At 44.6% G+C, this 23004-nt stretch overlaps 2 protein-coding genes across 6 annotated transcripts in view; both read right to left on the bottom strand.

Moving 5' to 3' along the window:
• LOC141182894 (vacuolar protein sorting-associated protein 37A-like) overlaps positions 1–6399 on the bottom strand; it is a 57132-nt gene extending 50733 nt beyond the window's left edge. The window contains exon 1 of the mRNA XM_073661010.1: positions 6374–6399. Within this exon, the coding sequence (XP_073517111.1) occupies positions 6374–6399 (26 nt within the window). The remainder of the gene's footprint in view (positions 1–6373) is intronic.
• Positions 6400–9682: 3283 nt separating this feature from the next.
• On the bottom strand, positions 9683–22724 carry LOC141182791 (uncharacterized). Of its 5 annotated transcripts, none has more exons than XM_073660897.1 (7): positions 22643–22707; positions 21791–21908; positions 17563–17729; positions 17356–17479; positions 17175–17272; positions 16886–16976; positions 9683–10363 (listed from the first exon to the last, which is right to left on the bottom strand). In XM_073660897.1, the coding sequence occupies exons 3-7, from the start codon at positions 17668–17670 to the stop codon at positions 9717–9719; spliced, it is 1068 nt and encodes a 355-aa protein (XP_073516998.1). In that variant the 5' UTR covers positions 17671–17729; positions 21791–21908; positions 22643–22707; the 3' UTR covers positions 9683–9716. The 5 variants fall into 5 exon arrangements, with proteins under 5 accessions (XP_073516998.1, XP_073517000.1, XP_073516999.1 ...); XM_073660899.1 differs by lacking the exon at positions 22643–22707 and adding an exon at positions 22067–22607; XM_073660898.1 differs by lacking the exon at positions 21791–21908 and having other exon boundaries at positions 22643–22724.
• Positions 22725–23004: the final 280 nt, after the last annotated feature.

The following is a 23004-nucleotide window of genomic DNA, read 5'->3' as shown; positions in this document are numbered from 1 at the left end:
CGTAAAGTACAGTCTTTGGCTCCTTTTACCACTCCTTGGGTCCAAATTATTTGTAGTTATGTACCTAAGATTGCGTCTGTTGCGTAAGTTTCATGATTCCATCTTGAGTGGTCATCCTGAGATCACAGATATGCGAAAAACTATCACTAGGCTTTTTTGGTGGCCATCTATGAATAATTACATTAAAGAATTTGTATCCGCTTGTGAAGTTTGTGCATGCACTAAAGTCTGTCATAACTGGCTAGCCAGGGAATATGCTCCATTGCCAATTCCAGAAAGACAGTGGGCGCATCAGTCCATGGATTTCAGTCTGGTGGGAAGACTGTTATTTGGGTGGTGGTTGGCTGATTCAGTAAATAGGTTCATTTTGTCAGGGTTACCTAATGCTGAGACACTCATCACAAAGTTAATTTAAATCAGTTTTTCAATACAAAAAGTGAAACTCATTTATAGAGTCATTACAGAGTGATCTAGTTCAATTGTTTATTTTTACAGCCAATGAAAACACAAAAGTCATTATCTCAATAAATTAGAATACTTTATAACACCAGCTTGAAAAATTATTTTAAAATCCGAAATGTTGGCCTACTGAAATGTATGTTCAGTAAATGCACTCAATACTTGGTCGGGGCTCCTTGTGCATCAATTACTGCATCAATGCGGCGTGGCATGGAGGCGATCAGCCTGTGGCACTGCTGAGGTGTTATGGAAGCCCAGGTTGCTATTATAGCAACCTTCAGCTCGTATGTATTGCTGGGTCTGGTGTCTCTCATCTTCCTCTTAACAATACCCCATAGATTCTCTATGGGGTTAAGGTCAGGCAAGTTTGCTGCCCAATCAAGCACAGTAATACTGTTGTTTTTAAACCTGGTATTGGTACTTTTGGCAGTGTGGACAAGTCCTGCTGGAGAATTAAATTTCCATCTCCAAAAAACATGAAGTGCTCTAAAATGTTCTGGTAGATGGCTGCGCTGACTTTGGTCTTGATAAAACATAGTGGACCTACACCAGCAGATGACATGGCTCCCCAAACCATCACTGATTGTGGAAACTTCACACTAGACCTCAAGCAGCTTGGGTTGTGGCCTCTCTACTCTTTCTCCAGACTCTGGGACCTTGATTTCCAAATGAAATGCAACATTTACTTTCATCTGAAAACAACACCTTGGACCACTGAGTAACAATCCAGGTCTTTTTCTTTTTGGCCCAGGTGAGATGCTTCTGGCTTTGTCTATTGGTCATGAGTGTCTTGACCCAAGGAATGCGACACTTTTAGGCCATGCCCTGGATACGTCTATGTGTGGTGGCTCTTGAAGCAATGACTCCAGCAGCAGTCCACTCCTTGTGAATCTCTCCCAAATTTTTGAATGGTCTTTTATTAACAATCCTTTCAAGGCTGCAGTTATCCCGGTTGCATGTGCACCTTTTTCTACCACTCAACTTTCCATTAATATGCTTGGATACAGCACTCTGTGAACATCCAGCTCTTTAGCTATTATTATTTTATTGTTATTTATATAGCGCCATTGATTCCATGGCGCTGTACATAAGGAGGGGTTACATACCAAATACAGATATCACTTACAGTAAACAAACTAACAATGATAGACTGGTACAGAGGGAAGAGGACCCTGCCCTTGTGGGCTTACATTCTACAGGAATGGGGAAGGAGACAGTAGGTTGAGGGAGATGCAGTAGCTCTGGTGTTGTTGAGGTGGCAGCATGCAAGGTCATGGCAGGCTGTAAGCTTGTTTGAAGAGATAGGTTTTCAAGTTCCGTCTGAAGGATCCAAGTGTGGAGGCTAATGGGACATGCTGTGGCACAGAATTCCATAGGATGGGGGATATTCGGGAGAGAAGGGGGTCTTGGGAGGACCAGAGATTACGTAAGGGAATGTATCGGGAGATTAGTTCAGAGATATACAGAGGAGAGAGGTTATGAATGGCTTTGTAGGTCAGTGTTAGTAGTTTGAACTGGATACACTGAGCAATTGAGATCCAGTGAAGGGATTTGCAAAGGGTGATAGCAGAGAAGTAGCGAGGTGCGAGATGAACTAGTCACGCAGCAGAGTTAAGGATGGACTGGAGGGGTGCGAGAGTGTTGGCTGAAAGGCCACAGAGGAAGATGTTGCAGTAGTTGATGCGGGAGATGATGAGGGCATGCACAAGCAGTTTAGCAGATTGAGGGTTGAGAAAAGCATGGATTCTGGAAATATTTTAGAGCTGGAGGCGACAAGAGGTGGCGAGAGCTTGGATGTGGGGTTTGAAGGACAGGGCAGAGTCAAGGGTTACGCCGAGGCAGTGGATTGCTGGTACAGGGGAAAGTGTGATGCCCTTTATTGTAATAGAAAGGTCAGGTGGAGAAGATATACGAGATGGGGAAAGATGATGAGTTCAGTTTTGTCCACATTGAGCTTGAGGAAGCGGGAGGAGAAGGAGGATATGGCTGCTAGACATGCTGGGATTTTGGCCAGCAGAGAGGTGACATCTGGGCCAGACAGGTATATCTGGGTGTCATCAGCATACAGGTGGTACTGGAAGCCATAGGATTTTATGAGCTGTGCTAAGCCAAGGGTATAGATTGAGAAGAGTAGGGGTCCTAGGACAGAGCCTTGAGGGACTCCAACAGAGAGGGGGCGGGGTGAGGAGGTAGTGTGGGAGTGGGAGACGCTAAATGTGCGTTTAGAAAGGTATGAGGAGATCCATGATAGGGCAAGATTTTTGACACCAAAAGAAGAGAGGATCTCTAGTAGGAGGCAGTGGTCAACTGTGTCGAAAGCAGAGGACAGGTCAAGAAAAAGGAGTACAGAGAATTGTATGTTAGCTTTGGCTGTAAGTCATTGGTGATTTTGGTAAGTGCAGTTTCAGTGGAATGGTGGGGGCGGAAGCCGGATAGACGGTTGTCGAAGAGAGAGTTAGATGAGAAGTGAGAGGAAAGTTCAGCAAGGCAAATGGGCGCAGCAACATGGGGCGGTAGCTTGAAAAGGTGGTTGGGCCAAGAGATGGCTTTTTGAGGATGGGCGTGATTGTGGCATGTTTGAAGGCAGCAGGGAAGGTACCAGAAGATAGTTATAGGTTGAAGAGATGGGTTAGGGATGGGATGAGTGTGGGGGTGAGGTTATGGAGGAGGTGGGATGGGATGAGGTCGAGTGCAGAAATGCTGAGGTGTGATTTGAAGAGGAGACGAGAAAGGTCTCCTTCTGTGATGCTGAGAAGGGAGGTTATGTGGGAAGGGCAATGGTCTGTAAAACAAAGGGGTTGTGGTGGTTGGGCAGTAAAGACTTGCCTTGTTTGGTCAATCTTGTTTTTGAAGTGTGTGGCAAACTCCTCAGCAGAGATGACGGAGGTTGGAGGGGGCAGTGGAGGGCAGAGGAGAGATTTAAAAGTGTTGAATAGTTGTTTAGGGTTGCAGGATAAGGAAGATATGAGGGTTGTGAGGTAGGCCTGTTTAACAGAGGTGATTGCTGATTTGAATGCGAGTGTTGCTTGTTTGAATGTAGTGAAGTCCTCTTGAGAATGTGTTTTCTTCCAATGCCGCTCCACAACCCTGGACGCTTGTCGAAGCTGTTTAGTGAGGTTGTTGTGCCAGGGTTGCCTATTGACTCGTTGCGCTCTGCCATGCATAAAAGTGGCGACCAAGTCAATAGCTGATGCAAGAGTGGCATTGTAGAAAGCAGTGGCGCTGTCTGTGTCGTGGAGTGAAGATATGGATGTCAGTGGTAGAATAGAGTCAGAGAGTGTTCGAGTGTCTAGATTCGCAAGGTTTCTACAGGGGTGTGCTAGTTGCTGGACATGGGTGACAGGTGAGGAGGACTGGGATGAGAATGTAAGTAGATGTGGTCAGATAGGGAGCAGAGTTGGGTGAAGATGAGGTCAAGTGTGTGTCCGTCTATGTGGGTGGCGGAGGAGGACCACTGTGTAAGTCCAAAGGATGAAGTAAGAGGCATGAGTTTGGATGCTGCTGGCTGGAGAGTGTCAGTGGGGATGTTTAAATCGCTCATGATGATTGTGGGAATGTTAGCAGAGAGAAAGTAAAGAAGTCAGGCGGAGAATTGGTCAATAAAGGAAGTGACCGGGTCTGGAGGTCGGTATATGACAGCCACTTGGAGGCTCGAGAGAGAGTAGATGTAGACAGAGTGGATCTTTTGTGGCTTACCCTCCATGTGGACTCTATCAATGACTGCCTTCTGGACATCTGTCAAGTCAGCAGTCTTCCCCATGATTGTGGAGCCTACTGAAACAGACTAAGGGACCTTTTTAAATGCTTAGGAAGCCTTTGCAGGTGTTTTTTGTTAATTATTCTAATTTACTGAGATAATGACTTTTGAGTTTCACTCTTTATATTGAAGAACTGAAATAAATTAACTTTTTGATGATATTCTAATTTAGTGAGAAACACTTGTATTGTCTGCAAATCTTGCAAGATAGGGTCATGGAGCAATACAGTTTGATAATATGCTGATTACGTATTACACCAGCCCAGGGGGTTGTTGATTTGCTGAGAAATGGAGGACAAACTATGCAAGTTGATTAAATGCTCAAACAATGAGTCATGGACCCCTTCCACCTTGATCTCTGACCGTTGACTTTTGAATGATGGCTGAAAGGACAACTGTGATCCATAAAAAGGGGTCTCTCTACAGCTGGTCAGCTTAGGGGACTTTGGCCCCAGCTGGAGGAATACAGATTAGCTCCATTGACCATTGCTGAAGCCTTAGAGATATCTTGAAGAATCCAAGTCACCTGGCCCCAGACTTCACTGCTCTCGGATAGTTTTCTAAGCTTGTCATTACCTTCTCTCGTTGGGGGCCCTACAAAAGTGGGGTGCCTGTGGTGGGTGTAGTCGACCCTGGAAGCCCCAAAATCGCAGCTTCTCTATTCCCGGTGGGCCAGCGGAAGGGTGAGGACTCTGTCATTTGCAACATCTAGAGTACTTGCTGGGACTATTCTATCTGTTTATTGTCCACTTTGTGGTTCAATAAAGTATTACCACACTGTTTTCCCCTCACACTGTGTTGTCTGAGTAGTGTTACGCCCACGGAAGAAATAGGGTCTTCACAATAGTGTCTGCCATTACTACGTCTTGTAGTAGGTATTCCACAGTCTGACTGCTCTGTTTGCTGGATTGGCCATTCTTCCACCTGTAATAAGTGCCCTCTAGTCCTCAGTATGGTCTTTGGACGGAATAAGTCAGCTGGAGATAGTCGACATCGTGCTCTCCAGAGACCCCCCGAGCCTTCCCTAGGAAGACGAGAAAATCATGGGCATACAAGCCACCTTCTCTTTCTTGGTCCCATATTTAAAGATTCATTTCTTACATCACCTGTGTCCACCATGCAGTGAGTGACAAGCAAGCTGAGAGACTTCACCAAGATATTGCAGCTATGGAGAAAAGATATGAAGGAAAATGGAATCCATCAATGCTTGCAGATTATTGATGGACAATTGTAAGAGAAGAGCTCATGGAATACAAGAGTCAAGCAAAAAAGAGTTGTCACTGAATGAGTAACACATTTTGTAATGCAATTTTTTTTAACTGTTGATGGTTCACAATAGTGTTTAGACAGATTTTAGGTTTTTGAATTCTTGCCAAGTTTCCACTAATTAAATATCAGAAAATTGGAATAACAAAATATTCTGAATCTTTATATTTTCAAAAATAATAATGTTTCAAAGTGATGAAACTTTTATGCATTAATTATATGTAGCAGTAAAAGGAAAACTCTTTGATAACATAGAAACAAGAGACATATTTGAATGCAGGAGGTCAAAATCATAAGAAATGGCTCATTTCATAACTGAACCTGAGAAAGTTTGAAAATATGTAAAACAGTGTTACATGATCTGAAACATATATGAGCTACTTGGGTGGAAGGTTCTTAAGCTGCTCGCTCAGGACATACAGGCTCTGTGCAGGTCCCGGTACCTTCCCCTCCTGCTCTGCACCAATCAATTAGATAAGTATGGGCTGGAGGAGAGAGAGCAGCTATCTCAGTGATCAGGAAGGAAACTGTCTCATTGTCCTCCTCTGACACAGGAAACTGCCTCCAGTCGTTAAGACACTCACTTATTAGCAATATTTTTTTATTGCTAAAAAGTGTCTTATAAGTCAAACAATAAGGTAAGTTCTAAAGTAATTTCCCTTTCTCATTTAATTATAGAACTGTGTGTTATATGTTTTTGTATAATTTGTCAATAACATATATAGTTTCTCCCCATTGGAGTCTTTTTGATGGTCAACAAAATACAACTTTCCAGTAATTCATTTTTTTTATGTTTAAAAAAGTTGTCCACTACTTGGACAAGCCTTTTTCATTCCTCATGTTTGGTTCTATTAAAATAAAATAAGAAATACAAACTTCCCATGCCGGCACCATTCCAGCGGTGTCAGCACTTGCATTCCTAGGACTCATGTGAGGTTGGTATGTCACGTGAGCCCTGTGCCCAATCAGTGTTGACGTCAATGTCCCCACTGTAGTGCGGCGGTGTTCACACTGTGCGGTAACGAGGCATTGACCCAAGGAAAGTTCAACTTAAATGTCTTTATTTGCCAAAACTCCCAGCTCAAATGCAAAAGCTGTCCTCCAGATTGCAGCTGGGATATCCAAATAGTCCGTGTAAACCTGATGCCATGGGAGACGGCTGTACCGTTCCAGTCTGGGGTGCACCAGTTGTTTCCTTCACAAGCCTGTGTTATGCCTTCACTCAGGCTTGCAGTGCACAGAGCCTCCTGCTCTGCAGCTTGCAAACAAAGCATTGACACAACCAAACCTTTGCTGAAGGTTTAAATGGAATGGGAGTGACCTGCCCTACTGCCACCTATAGATCACTTCGAAAATAAAATCCCATTCCGGGTTTTCTTAAATCTGACTTGGTCAAATAGTTTGACCAAGTCCAAACTTTACTTTTATTTTGCACTGCAACCACAGGTGTTTTTGCGACTGCAGTGCACTCTAGCGGGTTCAATATGCCTCTATGCACATCCTAGGGAATATATACCGTCCCTCGAATATGATCCCCCTCACTGCCTCACACCACCTTCAGACAAATCAAACATCATGAGGAAGTCAGAGAGCAACCGCAGCCCTGGCTTCCTGTTGATATTCAATACATTCAAAGGCAGGGTGTAACGGGTCTGGGAGGCGGAACCTCTGAGCTACTATACAAGGGGGCAGTCCTTGTAAGGGAGCGGGTGGCGACCAGGCAGGCAGTCACAGCAGGTGACCGGGACAGTCTCTGGAAGAACGGGCAGGAGATCACGACAAGTGACTGGGGCAGTCTCTGGGTGAACGGGCAGATGGTCACGGCAAGTGACCGGGACAGTCTCTGGAAGAACGGGCAGGAGATCACGGCAAGTGACTGGGGCAGTCTCTGGGTGAACGGGCAGGTGGTCACGGCAAGTGACCGGGGCAGTCTCTGGGTAAAGGGTTGGTACGACCTGTGGCGGCTGATGGTAGACTTGAGCTCCCAGGTGAGCAGGCGAGAGTCTCTGGATAAACGGGTGGTCACAGCATGTGACGGCGGAGCCTCCAGGAAGACCAACAGACAGGCGGCAGATGAGCGCTCCCAGGAGAGCGGTCAGAAGTCTCTGGACAGGCGGGTGGTCACAGCACGTGACGGCAGAGCCTCCAGGTATGCTAGCAGACAGGCAGCAGATGAGCGCTCCCAGGTGAGCGAGCAGGAATCACTGGACAGGCAGGTGGTCACAGCATGTGACGGCGGAGCCTCCAGGTAGACTAGCAGGCAGGTAGCAGGTGAGCGCTCCCAGGTGAGCGGGCAAGCTGGTCCATAGACAGACTGACGGGAGTAGGAAGGCAGACCGTCGGACCTCAGGCAAGCAGGCAGGTGGCTGGTGTGCGGTCCCAGGTGAGCGGGCAGGCTGGTCCTTAGACAGACTGACAGGAGTAGCAAGGCAGACCGTCGGACCTCAGACTAGCAGGCAAGTAGCAGATAATCAGGCAGGAATCTGGCAGGTAACTGGCAGGTAACTGGCAACGGGACCTGAGGGCTGAAGCAGAGTAGTGAACAGTGCAACAACATTGCTCGGGCACCTCCATTTTGGAGGAGGTGCCTTATATATGGTAAAGTCCTCCGGCCATTGGCCGGGGACTCCTTAGGACGGCGCGCGCGGCCCCTTTAAGAGGGAGGGAGGGCGCACGCGCGCCCTAAGCACAGTGGCCGGGAAGGAGCGCGCGCTGCCAGCAGAGTGGGAGAGGGACGCCGGGCACGGAGCAGAGCGGTGAGGGGAACAGCGTCCCTGCCTAGCAGAGGGCAGGGACGCCGGCACTACACAGGGACAGTGAAACCGGCACTGATTGGGTGCAGGGCTTGTGATATGTAACAACCTCACATGAACACCGGAAATGCGAGCCCAGAAACGCCTGGAATGGTGCCAGCACAGGAGCTGAGTATGAGTGTTTTTACTTTAACAAGGCCAAACATGAGGAATGACAAGGGGTTGTCCTAGTATTGCACAACCCCTTTAAGATGATACAATTTTCGGTTAAAACATTTCCAACATTCTGAACATGAAAAAAGCTTCTTCCCTGTGTGACTTCTCAGATATTTATTAATCAGAACCTGTCACCACCAAAAAAGCTATTAACCTGCAGATATGGGCTTACTCTGCAGGTTAGTAACGTTACTATCGTGCCCGGCACCTGCACATAGCCAAACGCTGCTGGGAGAAAGTTAACTTTATTCTCCTCAGCAGCATTCGGTTTCAGTCACAGGGGAGGTGCTGGTTCAGTCACCGCTCTGAGTATAAAGAGCAGTGACGGTAACAGCACCCCGGCACTGACTGACAGCCAGCCCCCATGCAGAGCCAGTGGCAGTCAGAGCTGGGAGTTTGTTTACAAAAGCCGTTCTGTATTCTCCGAGCGGTAACAAAATTCGCACATGCACTGCCCTCATGACTGAAATTGAATGCTGCCGGGGAGAATAAAGTTAATTTTCTCCCAGCAGTGGCTATGTGCAGGTACCAGGCAAGTTGGTAACCTGCAGATTAAGCCCATATCTGCAGGTTAATAGTGTTATTTCTGGTGGCAGGTTCCCATTTACAGTTGATTTCAGTGTAAATCATTTCCCACATTAAGAACATGAAAAAGGCTTCTCCCCTGTGTGACTGCTCTGGTGACTAAGAAGAGATGATTTCTTCACAAAACATTCCCCACATTCTGAACATGAAAAAGGCTTCTAGCCTGTGTGGGTTCTCTGGTGTTTATCAAGATGCGCTTTCCGCGTAAAATATTTCCCACATTCTGAACATGATAAAGGATTCACCCCTGTGTGGGTTCTCTGGTGTCTATCAAGATGTGCTTTCCGGTTAAAACATTTCCTACATTCTGAACACAAAAAAGGCTTCTCCCCTGTGTGGCTTCTCTGGTGGCTATCAAGAAGCACTTTCCGTTTAAAACATTTCCTACATTCTAAACATGAAAAAGGCTTCTCCCCTGTATGGGTTCTTTGATGTATAATAACATCTGATTTGCAGTTAAAACATTTCCCACATTCTGAACATGAAAAAGGTTTCTCCCCTTTGTGGATTCTCTGGTGACTATCAAGATTAGCTTTCCGGTTAAAACATTTTCCACATTCTGAACATGAAAAAGGCTTCTCTCCTGTGTGAGTTAGTTTGTGTATAACAAGATTACATTTCTGTCTAAAACATTTCCCACATTCTAAACAGGAAAAGGGCTTCTCCCCTGTGTGACAGTGCTAGTGACTAAGAAGAGATGATTTCTTCACAAAACATTTTCCACATTCTGAACATGAAAATGGTTTCTCCCCAGTGTGAGTTCTCTGGTGACTAACAAGAGTTGATTTATCTACAAAACATTTCCCACATTCTGAACATGAAAAAGGCCTTTCCCCTGTGTGAAATCTTTGATGTCTGATAAGACTTGATTTCTTTGTAAAACATTTCTCACATTCTGAACATGAAAATGGCTTCTCCCCTGTGTGACGTCTCTGGTGACTAACAAGCTGTGATTTGTAGTCAAAACATTTTCCACACTTGGAACAAGAAAATATATTCTCTGCTGTGTGAATTTTTTGATGTTTAAGAAAACACTTTTTGAGAGGAAAACTATTTCCCCATTCTGAACGTGAAAATGGCTTCTTTGCTTTAGGAGCAGTTCGTTTTTTAATGCTTATTTTGCGACTTGGATTTTCCATAGTAGTCAGTAATGAATCAGAAGACAGGACCTGTTTCAAAGGATTAAATGAGAGATCTTTGCTTTTAAGGGATGCTGGTAAATCTGGAGTAATGGCATTCACTTCAGTTGTATCCTGTGGGATCTCAAGGTCATCTGATTTGAAAATTGAAGATGTCAGTTGTCCCTCTGATCTCCTGGTACAGTCATCTGCAAAGAATAAAAAGAAACCATTATTATTTTTGAATAATATATGCTTGATTTTTATATTTTTGAAAATTTGTACTTAAATTGTCTATAAAAAGTTATGTTAAAAAATTTAATTATTCACAAATTAATGACAGTTCACAGTCTAATGCAAATCCTCATAGAATGAACCAGTGGAGCGTGGCGTTCTACTGTTCATTCTGCCTCACAAATATTTAATAAAAAGCCACCAAACAATGTTTTGCAGTCGAAAATATCACCAATAAAAACTTCTACTCATCCCGCAAAAAACATGCCCCCACTCAGGTCCATGATCTGTCAATGGAAAAACAGAGGTTTCCACATTATTAGTGGCTCGTAGGCTCTTGAAAAGAAACATGGCTTCCATACACCAATCCTGCAATATCCGCTCTCTTAAAGTCAAATCTCCCCCTCGCTTCTGAGCCTTGCAGTGCGCCCAAAACCACATTTAGCCTCCATGTATTTGGCATTACTATAGTGAAAAGAACCCACTTCATTTACGGTGTGTCGCCTGGAGCACAATCTGGGAACCAGTAAAATGGCAAATGTGCAATTTTTCTCTCCAACATCCACTGCGTGCTAATTTCCGGAAAGTGCCTGTGGAGTCAAAATAGTCACTACTCCTATAGATTAATTCACTGAGGGTTATAATTTCCAAAATGGAGTCACTTTATGGGGATTTCTGCTTCTCTGGTTTTCTGCCATTTTGTCAAATTAGGGCTTCTGTAAATGGTGTGTCCCATCTCCTCTGGGATCTGCTTCTGCGAAGTCTGATTCTGTCATTAGGCACTGCGTCAAACATACACAGCCGGAGGGGTCATGCAGATCCACCCATTGTTATCACTTCATCAAGGGAACGCAACTCTGCAGCCTCCAAATCGTAAGGACAATACGCAATTGATCAATGATTGATTGACGAGACTGCGGCTGCTTCCAGCACCAATCATTTATACAGGCCAACTGGACACCCATTACAGATAGTATATGGCTTTGGGTGAGGTTTACAAAGCAAAAGGAATAGAACTATTAAACTATATATTTAATCCAAAATATAGGCAGTGTTTAAAAAATATACAAGATAACACAAAATGGGAACAAAACAGCAGAATATATACAAATACATAAAAGGTATAAACACAAGAAACTTGCTAAACTTGGTCACAGAAATGGCTCAGAGTTTAGAGAAGGGAAGCATTTCGATTTGGAATTGGACAGAACCTCCACAGCAAACTACGGTAGGTCTTCCTAGGTGCTGACAATGATCCAGACGCAGGATTTGCTTTTTATTAGCTCCTAAGTTACGCCCACACACTTCTCCTTTATGAACTCATGTGTGGCTTTTTGTGAGATGTTCTCAGCCTTTATGGATTTTAGGAGAGCAACAACTTAAGATATCTTCACCTCTGAAGATCACAGGCACTAGATATTGATGTCATATTTTTTATCATAATTTTACCTGTACATAAAGATCAAATATGACCTGGTTCACACCATCTATCAGACCGTTATTCAATTGGAGGGATTCTAGTGCCCCACCTATGTGAGTTAATGCATTACATCCACCCTTCGTTATGACGCTGAAAATCTATATCTCATACATATCGGGATTGTGCTCAGTAAACTACATACACTGTCTGGTGGGCACCATTACACTGATTAATATGATACCTTGGTTGATGAAATCCGTCCTGTGGTTGCTGTGTTATCTTTACTTTCAGTTTGGAGATAATGATATACATTTGCTCCGGGGCGGCCTGTGGGGGGGTGCGCTATCTGGTGCTCTGCTTACATATTCATCTGTATGCTCTTATGACAGCTCACTGACCTGCCTCCTATTTTACCTAACCCTGCACTACTAAATGCATTATGTAAAATAAGAGGCAAGTCAGTGAAGGCTTAGAGATTGTCACAGTTCCACCCCTCAGTGTGACTGGGATGCAGTTGCTGCCAACTCAAGCATTAAATCTGGTAAAGGGGCTTGCTGAAGCTGTCACTACTTTGATTGACAGCTCGGCCGTCCAATCTGCGACTGGGAGGCACTGACTATCTCGAAGCGTTCATTATCCCAGGTGATTGCCAGTATACTTAACTGGGCTGTTTCTCCTAGACCTCTGCCAGACGTACATTCAGCTTGGGTGAGGTTTGTCTCTACCCCTTGTGTTCTGTGAATTTATCCTCTGTTGCCTGACCTTGGACCTAGTTGTGCTCTGATCCGCTATACTCCTGGTATTCTGACCAACGGAACGTTACCTGACCACGCCATTGTCTCTTCCTTCTGTTTAGGATGTATCCTCCTGGCTTCTGACTTCAGACTCCCTCACTATCCTGGTTCACGACTTGGCCATGAAAGGTGACTCAGCGTCACATTATGTCTGGCCAAGGTCTAAGAATGTGAAAGCTGACACATTATCTTGTAGTCTCGATTCAGTTTCTCCTCCAGAACCTGCATCCTTCATTATTCCTCACGGTATTGTGGATTCTATGGTAACCTTGAAATTGGAGGAGGAGATCCATAAAGTCCAGTCGTTGGCTCCTTCCGCTACTCCAGGATCTAAATTATTTGTGCCTGTGTACCTAAGATTGCGTGTGTTACAAAAATTTCAGGATTCCATCTTGAGTGGTCATCCTGGGGTTATTGCTGCACAGAAAGCAATTGCTAGATTTTTTGGTGGCCGTGCATGCATAATAATATCAAAGATTTTTGTATCTGTTTGTGAAATTTGCGCCCATGATAAAGTCAGTCATAGCCGGCCGGCTGGGGAATTGAATCCATTGACAATTCCAGAAAGCCAGTGGACTCATCTGTCCATGGATTTCATCACGGATTTTCCTCTGTCTCGTGGGAAAACTGCTATCAGAGCGGTAGTTGACCAATTCAGCAAGCAAGCTAATTTTGTTCCTTTGTCAGGATTACCTAATGCTGAGACACTCTCCAGGTTGTTTTTCTCATATTGTAAGGTTACATGGGATCACTCTTAACATTGTGTCTGATAGGGGAGTACAATTTGTCTCTAAATTATGGAGAGCTTTTTGTAGTAAAGTCAGGATTGACTTATCATTTTCATCTGTTTACCACCCTCAAACCAATGGTCAGACTGACAGGACAAATCAATCTTTGGAATAAGTTTTAAGATGCTTTGTGGCGGCTCAGCAGGAGGTCCTCGTTTTTACACTTGCTGAGTTTCCATTTAACAGCTGAGTGAATCAGTCTACTGGAACCTCACCATTGTTCTGTAATTATGGTTTTCATCCCTATTTTGGTGAATTTTCTAGGATTATTTCTGAATGTCTTGGGGTGGAGGTCACAATACTAAGATTTGGGAATGTCTGAAAGGATGTTCAAAAGAATATTGGGACTGCTCAGATTCGCCAAAAAACAGAAGGCCAATAGAAGACGTTCAGTGAGTCCTGTTTTTAAGATCGGGGATAAGGTTTGGTTGTCATAGGAACATTAAACTTAAAGTGCTGTCGACAAAGTTGGGTCCAAATTTTATTGGTCAATATGATATCCTAGAGGTGGTCAATCCAGTGGCATTCAGATTAAAGCTTCCTCCATCTCTTCGCATCACTAAAGTCTTTCATAAATCCCTATTAAAGGAGTTTGTCACTTCGGCATTGTCTTCCCCGCCTCCTCTGGTTTCAGTCGACGGTGGCTTGGAGTATGAGTTTCAGTGGGTTATGGATTCTCATAGGGTCCGAAATTCCCTCCAATACCTCATCCATTGGAAGGAATACGGACCAGAGGAGAGAACGTGGGTCATAGCATGAGATGTGAAGGCAGATTGGTTAGTCAGGACCTTCCATCTAAAATTTCCTGGGAAGCTTGGGGGTCCGGTGGCCTCCGTTAGAAGAGGGGGTACTGTCACGGTTCTACCACTCAGTGTGTCTGGGATGCAGTTACTGACAACTCGGTCATCCAGTCTGGTGCAGGGTTGTGCTGAGCTGTCAGTGTGTTGATTGACAGCTCAGCCGTCCAATCTGAGACTAAAAGGAACTGGCTATCTCGAAGTGTTCATTATCCCAGGTGATTGCCAGGCTACTTAACTGGGCTGTTTCTGCCAGATGTACATTCAGCTTGTGTGAGGTTTGTCTCTGTGCCTTATATTCTGTGAATTGATCTTCTGTTGCCTGACCTTGTTCTGACGATCCGTATGTTTAACCCCTTATGCTCTGATTCGCTATCCTCCTGGTATTCTGATGAACGGAACGTTACCTGTCTACTTATTTCTTTCTTTTGTTTATGATGTACCCTCCTGGCTTTTGACTTCGGACTTGTTACGCTCACGCCCGGGCTGACTGGCGTGAGCATGATTAGTGATCCCACTGGATCATGAACCGAGGAGTGCCTGGAGGGGCGTGACTAAGTATCAACCCGGTTCGACCAAGGTCGCACGGCGGCTCTATCGACTCTGTAAACCAGGGAGGAACCGAGCAGAGGGACCAGGTGCTACTCCAGGTCAGACCCCGGTCAAAGCTGTTGACCCACACCGGGGAATGCAGGAACAGGCAGGTTAGGCTTGCATACAGACAGGTGGGTACTGGCAGGCACAGCTGATATGCAGACAGGTGGGTACTGGCAGGCACAGCTGATATGCAGACAGGTGGGTACTGGCAGGTAGGAACGCAGGCAAAATAGGAACCAGTACAGACTATGATACAGGAACAGAGCCGCAGATGCGGTAGACAAGCAGAGCAGAGCAAAACCCGCAGGTGCGGTAGACAAGCAGAGCAGAGCAAAACCCGCAGGTGCGGTAGACAAGCAGAGCAGAGCAAAACCCGCAGGTGCGGTAGACAAGCAGAGCAGAGCAAAGCCCGCAGATGCGGTAGACAAGCAGAGCAGAGCAAAACCCGCAGGTGCGGTAGACAAGCAGAGCAAAGCAAAACCGCAGGTGCGGTGGACAAGCAGAGCAGAGCAAAACCGCAGGTGCAGTGGACAAGCAGAGCAGAGCAAAGCCGCAGGTGCGGTGGACAAGCAGAGCAGAGCAAAACCGCAGGTGCGATGGACAAGCAGAGCAGAGCAAAACCCAAAGATGCGGTAGACTAGCAGAGCAGAGCAAAACCCGCAGATGCGGTAGACAGGACAGGGTTCTGTTCACATGGAACAGACTGGAAAACACAAGAAGATAGCTGGAACACAGGAGTAGATACGGAGACAGGGAAACAGAACGAGCAGAACCAGATACACACAAGGTACTTCCAATGAAGTAGTGAGTGGACACAAAACTCACAAACAGAAGTACAGAGACGAGTTGGAGTTAGGTGCAGGTTCAGACACTGCAGGAAAAGGGAAGGTACAGACATCGAGACAAATAGGTAAAGGGCTAGGTCACTGTTCAGACAGGATCTGAACCAGGAACAAGATACAGGAACGAGCCTGGGAACTCAGCCCCCAGGATGGCGGAAACTGACTAGAAGTCACAGGTAACAGGCCTGGGTATACAGCCCCCAGGGTGGCAGAAACAGGCAAGATACAGGACAAGACCTGGCAACTCAGTTGCACAGAACACACTGAATGAAAGTGTTGCTCAGGCACCTCCTACTGGGTGGAGGGGGTTTAAGTATCCAGTGACTCACAGCAATAGGTTGGGGATGCATTAGGAGTGCACACACTGCAACTATAAGAATCAGAAAGCAAAAGTGCCGCCGCCCTAAGCAATCAGACAAGAGACATGCAAACAGAAGGCACTGGAGCAAAGTGTGCAGCCTGGACTGATAGGTAAGATTGCGGTCTTGCATGGTGGGAGGTGGTACACCATGTAAGCATGCCACCAGGGATGTTACAGGACTCCTTGACTATCCTGTCTCAAGGCTTGGCCATGAAAAGTGACTCAGCATCACAGAGATATATCATGGCACAGGGGTAATGCTTTTTTATGTAGTTTATCATAATCCTCCTTGAAGTTAGTCAGTTTTAAAAGAAATTTAAAAGTCAGGATAAAGGGAAACTCTGTTGCTATTGTACAGAAATTCACACTCGGCCCTCACTGCACATTTAATGTTGTCGATCATAAAAGTGAAGTTTGGCCAGAAAGACTGGACCTGGTCTTGTAGGGACCATATGAGCACATTCAGCAGCACAGAAGGGAGAGAAGGTAGATTCATCCAATAAGATATCAGGGTTCTAGGAAGCCAACAGCATCATTACCCTCCGCTTTCTCTTACAGGCCCATCATAATATTATTCTTCATGTGATTTTCTAACTTGTCAGCAAATTCTATGTACGCTGTCATTTGGCTTTGTAGTTTAAAGATCTGGGCAGGTAAGAGTCAGCATCTCCTAATCTCAAAGGGTAGGTGGATCCTTCCGGTTGTAAGTTCTATAGAAAAGGGCTTTCAATGCCCAAAGTCATTTAAACAGTTTTGGATGGAGGAGAATGTTGTGGTCTAGAAGTAAACTGGTGATCGCATGATTGTGATACGGCCAGACTACACCACCGATAAAGCAGCCACAGCCGGTGACTGAGATTAATTGGTAACTTCTCTACATTTAGTGGTTACTACTCACCTGGGTAGTCATATGTAGGAATCTCCTCTTTACACCGCTCATCACCCCTCACATATGTCTCTGTAGTATTAATATGGGTCAGATATTCACCCTGAAACAAATATTGTAAAAGTCACAGACTGATGGAGAAGTCACATCTATGATCAGCTCTAATCCTGTCATCTCCACTGTTCTCATTACACAAGTATAAAACATATAATACTGGTGGATAAAACAAGATGGAACACAAGACCTTCACAGCCGTCTACACATCATAGGGGAGATCTCATGACACCTTCTCTCCATCTACCTGATGATCCTGAGGAATATTGGGATCTTCTTGTTTACAGTCATGTGGAAGAAGAGGACGGGGACATCTCTCTGGTGTTGTCCTTTTACTGGATAGATCTGGAGGAAACACATACAGGGACTGAATTCATTCTTTACATACAGATAATTATAGGCCGTGTGTATTTAGTCCTGTCTATTACCTGGTGATGTGAGGGGCTGGGGAACCTCCATCATGACGTCCTTGTACAGATCTTTGTGTTCTTCTAAATACTCCCACTCCTCCATGGAGAAATAGACAGCGACATCCTGACATCTTATAGGAACCTGACACATACAATGATACAGTCATCCCCCCGATCCTTTCATAGCATTACTGTACAAAGTCACAGCATTCCCAGCAGTGTCACCTCTCCAGTCAGCAGCTCAATCATCTTGTAGGTGAGTTCTAGGATCTTCTGGTCATTGATGTCTTCATATATCAGAGGATGAGGTGGAGGCCCCCTGATTGGGCTCATCCCTCAGACACAGGGTCCTCACAGCGCTCTCTAGAGGTCTTCTTCACTACTGTGTAATCCTGGTTATGGAGAGAGACACTAACCTCTTAACCCCTGAGGGTGGTTTGCACGTTAATGACCAGGCCAATTTTTACAATTCTGACCACTGTCACTTTATGAGGTAATTACTCTGGAACGCTTCAACGGATCCCCCTGATTCTGAGATTGTTTTTTCGTGACATATTGTACTTCACGATTGTGGTAAAATTTCTTCGATATCACTTGCTTTTATTTGTGAAAAAAACGGAAATTTGGCGAAAATGTTGAAAATTTTGCAATTTTCAAAATTAGAATTTTTATGCCCTTAAATCAGAGAGATATGTCACATAAAAGAGTTAATAAATAACATTTTCCACATGTCTACTTTACATAAGCACAATTTTGGAACCAAATTTTTTTTTTGTTAGGGAGCTATAAGGGTTAAAAGTTGACCAGCGATTTCTCATTTTTCCAACAAAATTTACAAAACCATTTTTTTAGGGACCACAACACATTTGAAGTCACTTTGAGAGGTCTTTATGACAGAAAATACCCCAAAGTGACATCATCCTAAAAACTGCACCCCTCAAGGTGCTCAAAACCACATTCAAGAACTTTATTAAACCTTCAGGTGCTTCACAGGAATTTTTGGAATGTGGAAGAAAAAAATGAACATTTAACTTTTTTCACAAAAATGTTACTTTAGACCCAATTTTTTTTATTTTCACAGGGGTAACAAGAAAAAATGGACCCCAAAATTTGTTGTGCAATTTCCTCTGGGCACGCAGATACCCCATATGTGGGGAAAAAACACTGTTTGGGCGCACGGCAGGGCTCGGAAGGGAAGGAGCGCCATTTGACTTTTTGATTGTAAAATTTGCTTGAATAATTAGCTGACGCCATGTTGTGTTTGGAGAGCCCCTGTGTGCCCAAACATTGGAGCTCCCCCACAAGTGACCCCATTTTGGAAACTAGACCCCCCAAGGCACCTATCTAGATGCATAGTGAGCACTTGGAACCCCCAGGTGCTTCACAAATTGATTCGTAAAAATTAAAAAGTGAAAAAAACACTTTTTCATTTTTATGAATCAATTTGTGAAGCACCTGGGGGTTCCAAGTGCTCACTATGCATCTAGATAGGTCCCTTGGGGGTCTAGTTTCCAAAATGGGGTCACTTGTGGGGGAGCTCCAATGTTTGGGCACACAGGGACTCTTCAAATGCAACATGGTATCCGCTAACAAATTGTCAGCTCAAATTGTTAGGGGACACCATGTTGCGTTTGGAGAGCCCCTGTGTGCCCAAACATTGGAGCTCCCCTACAAGTGACCCCATTTTGGAAACTAGACCCCCCAAGGCACCTATCTAGATGCAAAGTGAGCACTTGGAACCCCCAGGTGCTTCACAAATTGATTCATAAAAATGAAAAAGTGTTTTTTTTTTCACTTTTTCATTTTTACGAATCAAATTGTGAAGCACCTGGGGGTTCCAAGTGCTCACAATGCATCTAGATAGGTGCCTTGGGGGGTCAAGTTTCCAAAATGGGGTCACTTGTGGGGGAGCTCCAATGTTTAGGCACGCAGGGGCTCTCCAAATGCAACATGGTGTCCGCTAACAATTTGAGCAGATTTTCCATTCAATTTGTTAGCGGACACCATGTCGCGTTTGGAGAGCCCCTGATGTGCCTAAACAGTGGAGCTCCCCCACAAGTGACCCCATTTTAGAAACTATACCCCTCAAGGATTTTATTAAGGTGTATAGTGAACATTTTGAACCCAGAGGTACGACACAGAATTTGATAACATTAGGTCATGATATTGAATAAGTTGTCATTAGTCTTGAACGCAAATGCTCGCTACTTGAGTTTGCATCGGGTACTCAGGTATGCACCATGTACAGCGTGTGCTCGAGTGACATGCTCGAGTCCCTGCTCCGCATGTTTCACGGTTATTAGACACCCAAAAAAAAACATGCGGGGATCGCGCGTGCATGGCAGGCAATCCCCGCAAAGTTTTTTTGGCCGCGAAGCATATGGGGCGGAGACTCGAGCATGTCACTCAAATACCCACGATACTCAATGCATACCAGAGCACCCGATGCAAACTCAAGTACCGAGCACTTGCGCTCAACACTAGTCACCATATCGTCATCTTTTTTTTCTTACTTTTGAAAAAAATCCCAACCCCATCACAACCCTAACCCCAAACCCAGCCCTAACCCTACCCTAACCCGAGAGTTTATTTTTTACGCCGTTCCTCGTGCGGTATAAGTGATTAGACGACTTTATTCTTCGGGTCGGTGTGATTACAGCAATACCAGAATCATATGGGGGTTTTATGACTGACAGATGTCACACACTAGAAGACGCATTTTTCGTAAAATCTAGTTTTTGCATCGCCATATTTTGAGAGCTATAATTTTTCCAGATTTTGGGAGACAGTCATGTGACGGCTCGTTTTTTGTGGGATGAGTTGACGTTGTTATTGGTGCCATTTTCAGGCACGTGACATTTTTTGATCGCTTTCTATTCCGATTTTTGGGAGGCAGAATAAACAAAAACCAACAATTCAGGAATTGTTTTTTTTGTTTTTTTTTATTCTGTTCCACGTGTGGTAAAATTGATAAGGCAGCTTTATTCTTCGGGTCAGTACGTTTACAGCGGTACCACATTTATATCGTTTTTCTATGTTTTGCACTTTTACATAATAAAAGCAATTTTATAGAAAAAAATATTTTTTAGCATAGCTTTATTCTGAGAGCTATAACTTTTTTATTTTTTGGCTGATGGAGCTGTATGGCAGCTTGTTTTTTGCGGAACGAGATGATGTTTTCAGCGGTACCATTTTTATTTATATTTGTCTTTTTGATCGCGTGTTATTCCATTTTTTGTTTGGCGGTATGGTGATAAAGCATTGTTTTTTGCTTCGTTTTTTTTTTTTTTACCATGTTCACTGAAGGGGTTAACCAGTGGGACAGTTTTATAGGTCAGGTTGTTCTGGACGCGGCGATACCAAATATGTGTACTTTTATTGTTTTTTTTTATAATAATATTTATTGATGGGTACATTATATTTTTATTTTTGGTGGATTATTTTTTGTATTTTTATTTTTTATATTTTTGCAATTTTTTTTTTCACTTTCTGATAGTTTTTATATTTTGTTACTTTGTCCCACTATGGGACTTTCACTTTTTTTTCTCTGATCGCCTGCATGGCACAGGAATGCAGCACCATCCCTGTGTCATGCAGGCTGTCAGCGCTGGACAGGGAGAAGATTGTTTGGAGATGCACTGCACATGTCCAAAAAATCTTCCTGCTGTCTGGTGACTTGTATGTTGTCATGTCGACATCGGGTCGTCATGGCAACATCCTGGAAGCCACGGCAGACAGCGCTGGAAGGTGGAAGAGGAGGTGAGTATCTGCGATCACCTCCCCTTGCCACCGCAATGCTGCGATCGACTTCGATCGCAGCATCGCGGGGGTTAATGTGCTGGGAGAGGTGCGTGACCGCTCCCTGCACATAGTACCGGGTGTCAGCTGTGACAATCAGCTGACACCCGGCGGCGATCGCGCCCGCACAGCCTGTGTGCGCGCGCGATCGCCATGACGTACTAATACGGATCTGGCTCTTAAGTCCCAGGGCACAGATGCGCATTAGTACGTCAAATGTTGTTAAGGGGTTAATAAATCTCACTACAGACATTTCCAGAGTCCTCACCTCTCCAGTTCTGTCCATCTGTTATTCCCATAGATAAGAATGATGTAATGTGACGTCATCAGAATCTCTCACCTCTCCAGTAAGCCGGAAGAGGATCTCTAGGGTGAGGTGTAATATCCTCTCCGCCATCTTGTCTCTGTTCATATCCATCCTTGATTTATAAATCAAGAAAATTCTCTTATATAGAAGATCTTCACTGAGAGGATCTGATATTGTAGAGACCTGAATGAGAAGCTGATGAGCCAATGTAACATCATAAAAATCCTGTGTGATAATACAATTACTGGAGATAATAAGGGGAAACATATGAGAAGATTTATTATTTTACAGTATTTAGTTTTCTTCTTTACATCTAGTAATAAAACCTATATATTTTAGGCCACAGACAACAAACAGTTTCTTCCTCGGAGTCTGCAGCTGAATCCGTTTTTCACAAGATGGTGGTTTGATGGTTTTATGAGATGGTTGTTTGTTCTCGGCCCGACCCTTTCACAACTCCTGTCTCCTAAATTAATCGTAAGAGAAACACATAATGAGAACCTGGCTTACACCTCTGGGTTTTTGTAAATGTGGCATTGATAAATGTCCACCATGTAAATATGCCAAACACAAGAAATAGATTTAATCACATTAAATAAAACATTTCATTACACAATGGATCACCTGCAGCAGAGAATTTGTAGTATATTGTATTCAGTGTCTGGGGTGTAATGTCAGATATGTCGGCTGCTCCTCCCGTAAATAAGGCAGAGAATTAATGAGCACATAGGAGACCCCACTAATCCCGCGGCCATTAACCCTTCCAACGTTTCCACACATTTCCTAAGAGAACACAATGGTGACTGAAAGAACCTTCGGTTTTGTGGCATTGAAAGGGTAAATCGTTCAGGTGGAGGGGAGATGTCAGAGGGGCATTGCTGAACTGTGAAGCTTCCTGGACACTGAGGGTAAATCCATCCTACCGGAGGGTATAAAGAGGATATGTGGACGGTTATCACTACTATCTACATTACTGTGCTGGGGCTAGGAGAGGAATAATGGCGTTGTGTGAGGACTTCTCTGGGCTTCTGTCCTTCATCCTGCAGTCGTCTGAATGGATCTAATGTGGACGGGAACCAGCTAAGCCGCATTCTGTCCACAGCTGTTACCTCACTGTTCACACCACACAGAGACCCCAAAAGAGTCTCCGTGCTGAAGGGGTTAATGCCCCCTGCGCCCAGTAATGGGATCTCCACATACCTCCACCTGCAGAGCCACCACCACATATATCGCTGCTCTGTGCGTACAGGACCTGTGATGAGGTCACAGGAGGGGAGGAGTCAGGGGTCACATGATCAGGTGCCTCAGTGGATGCACAGTGTGAACTGTGCGGCTCCTGTACAGTGATATCCGGAGTGAAGACGCTACATGGAGACGTCTCCGCAGTCAGTGACATTTCCGGCATTATGTATGTTTTTTGCCTATCCTTCTCTGAAATTTGACTACCCAATTCCTTCTCCCAACCCCAGTAAAGGGTAGAGGGTCATCGCTGGTGTCCATTTGTGTTGCTTTGTGTATGCAAGATAGAAGTTTAGTACAAGGACCTACTTGCGTGATTAAGG

The sequence above is a fragment of the Phyllobates terribilis genome, unplaced genomic scaffold (assembly GCF_046119375.1).
Source record: "Phyllobates terribilis strain yellow unplaced genomic scaffold, ASM4611937v1 Scaffold_36__1_contigs__length_13169755, whole genome shotgun sequence".
NCBI classification, from domain to species: domain Eukaryota; kingdom Metazoa; phylum Chordata; class Amphibia; order Anura; family Dendrobatidae; genus Phyllobates; species Phyllobates terribilis.
The sequence above is the reverse complement of the archived record's forward strand: the minus strand, read 5'-3'. Positions and strand labels throughout refer to the sequence as shown.

Bases quoted from the DNA above. Each gene is read 5' to 3' on its own strand.
- LOC141182791 (XM_073660898.1), bottom strand. From the start codon at position 17,670: ATGAGCCCAATCAGGGGGCCTCCACCTCATCCTCTGATATATGAAGAC. The intron at 17,273-17,355 runs GTAATAGACAGG...TGTTTCCTCCAG, and splicing joins CCAGCCCCTCACATCACCAG to ATCTATCCAGTAAAAGGACA. The intron at 10,364-16,885 runs GTGAGTAGTAAC...TATTCTTTGCAG, and splicing joins TCCTACATATGACTACCCAG to ATGACTGTACCAGGAGATCA.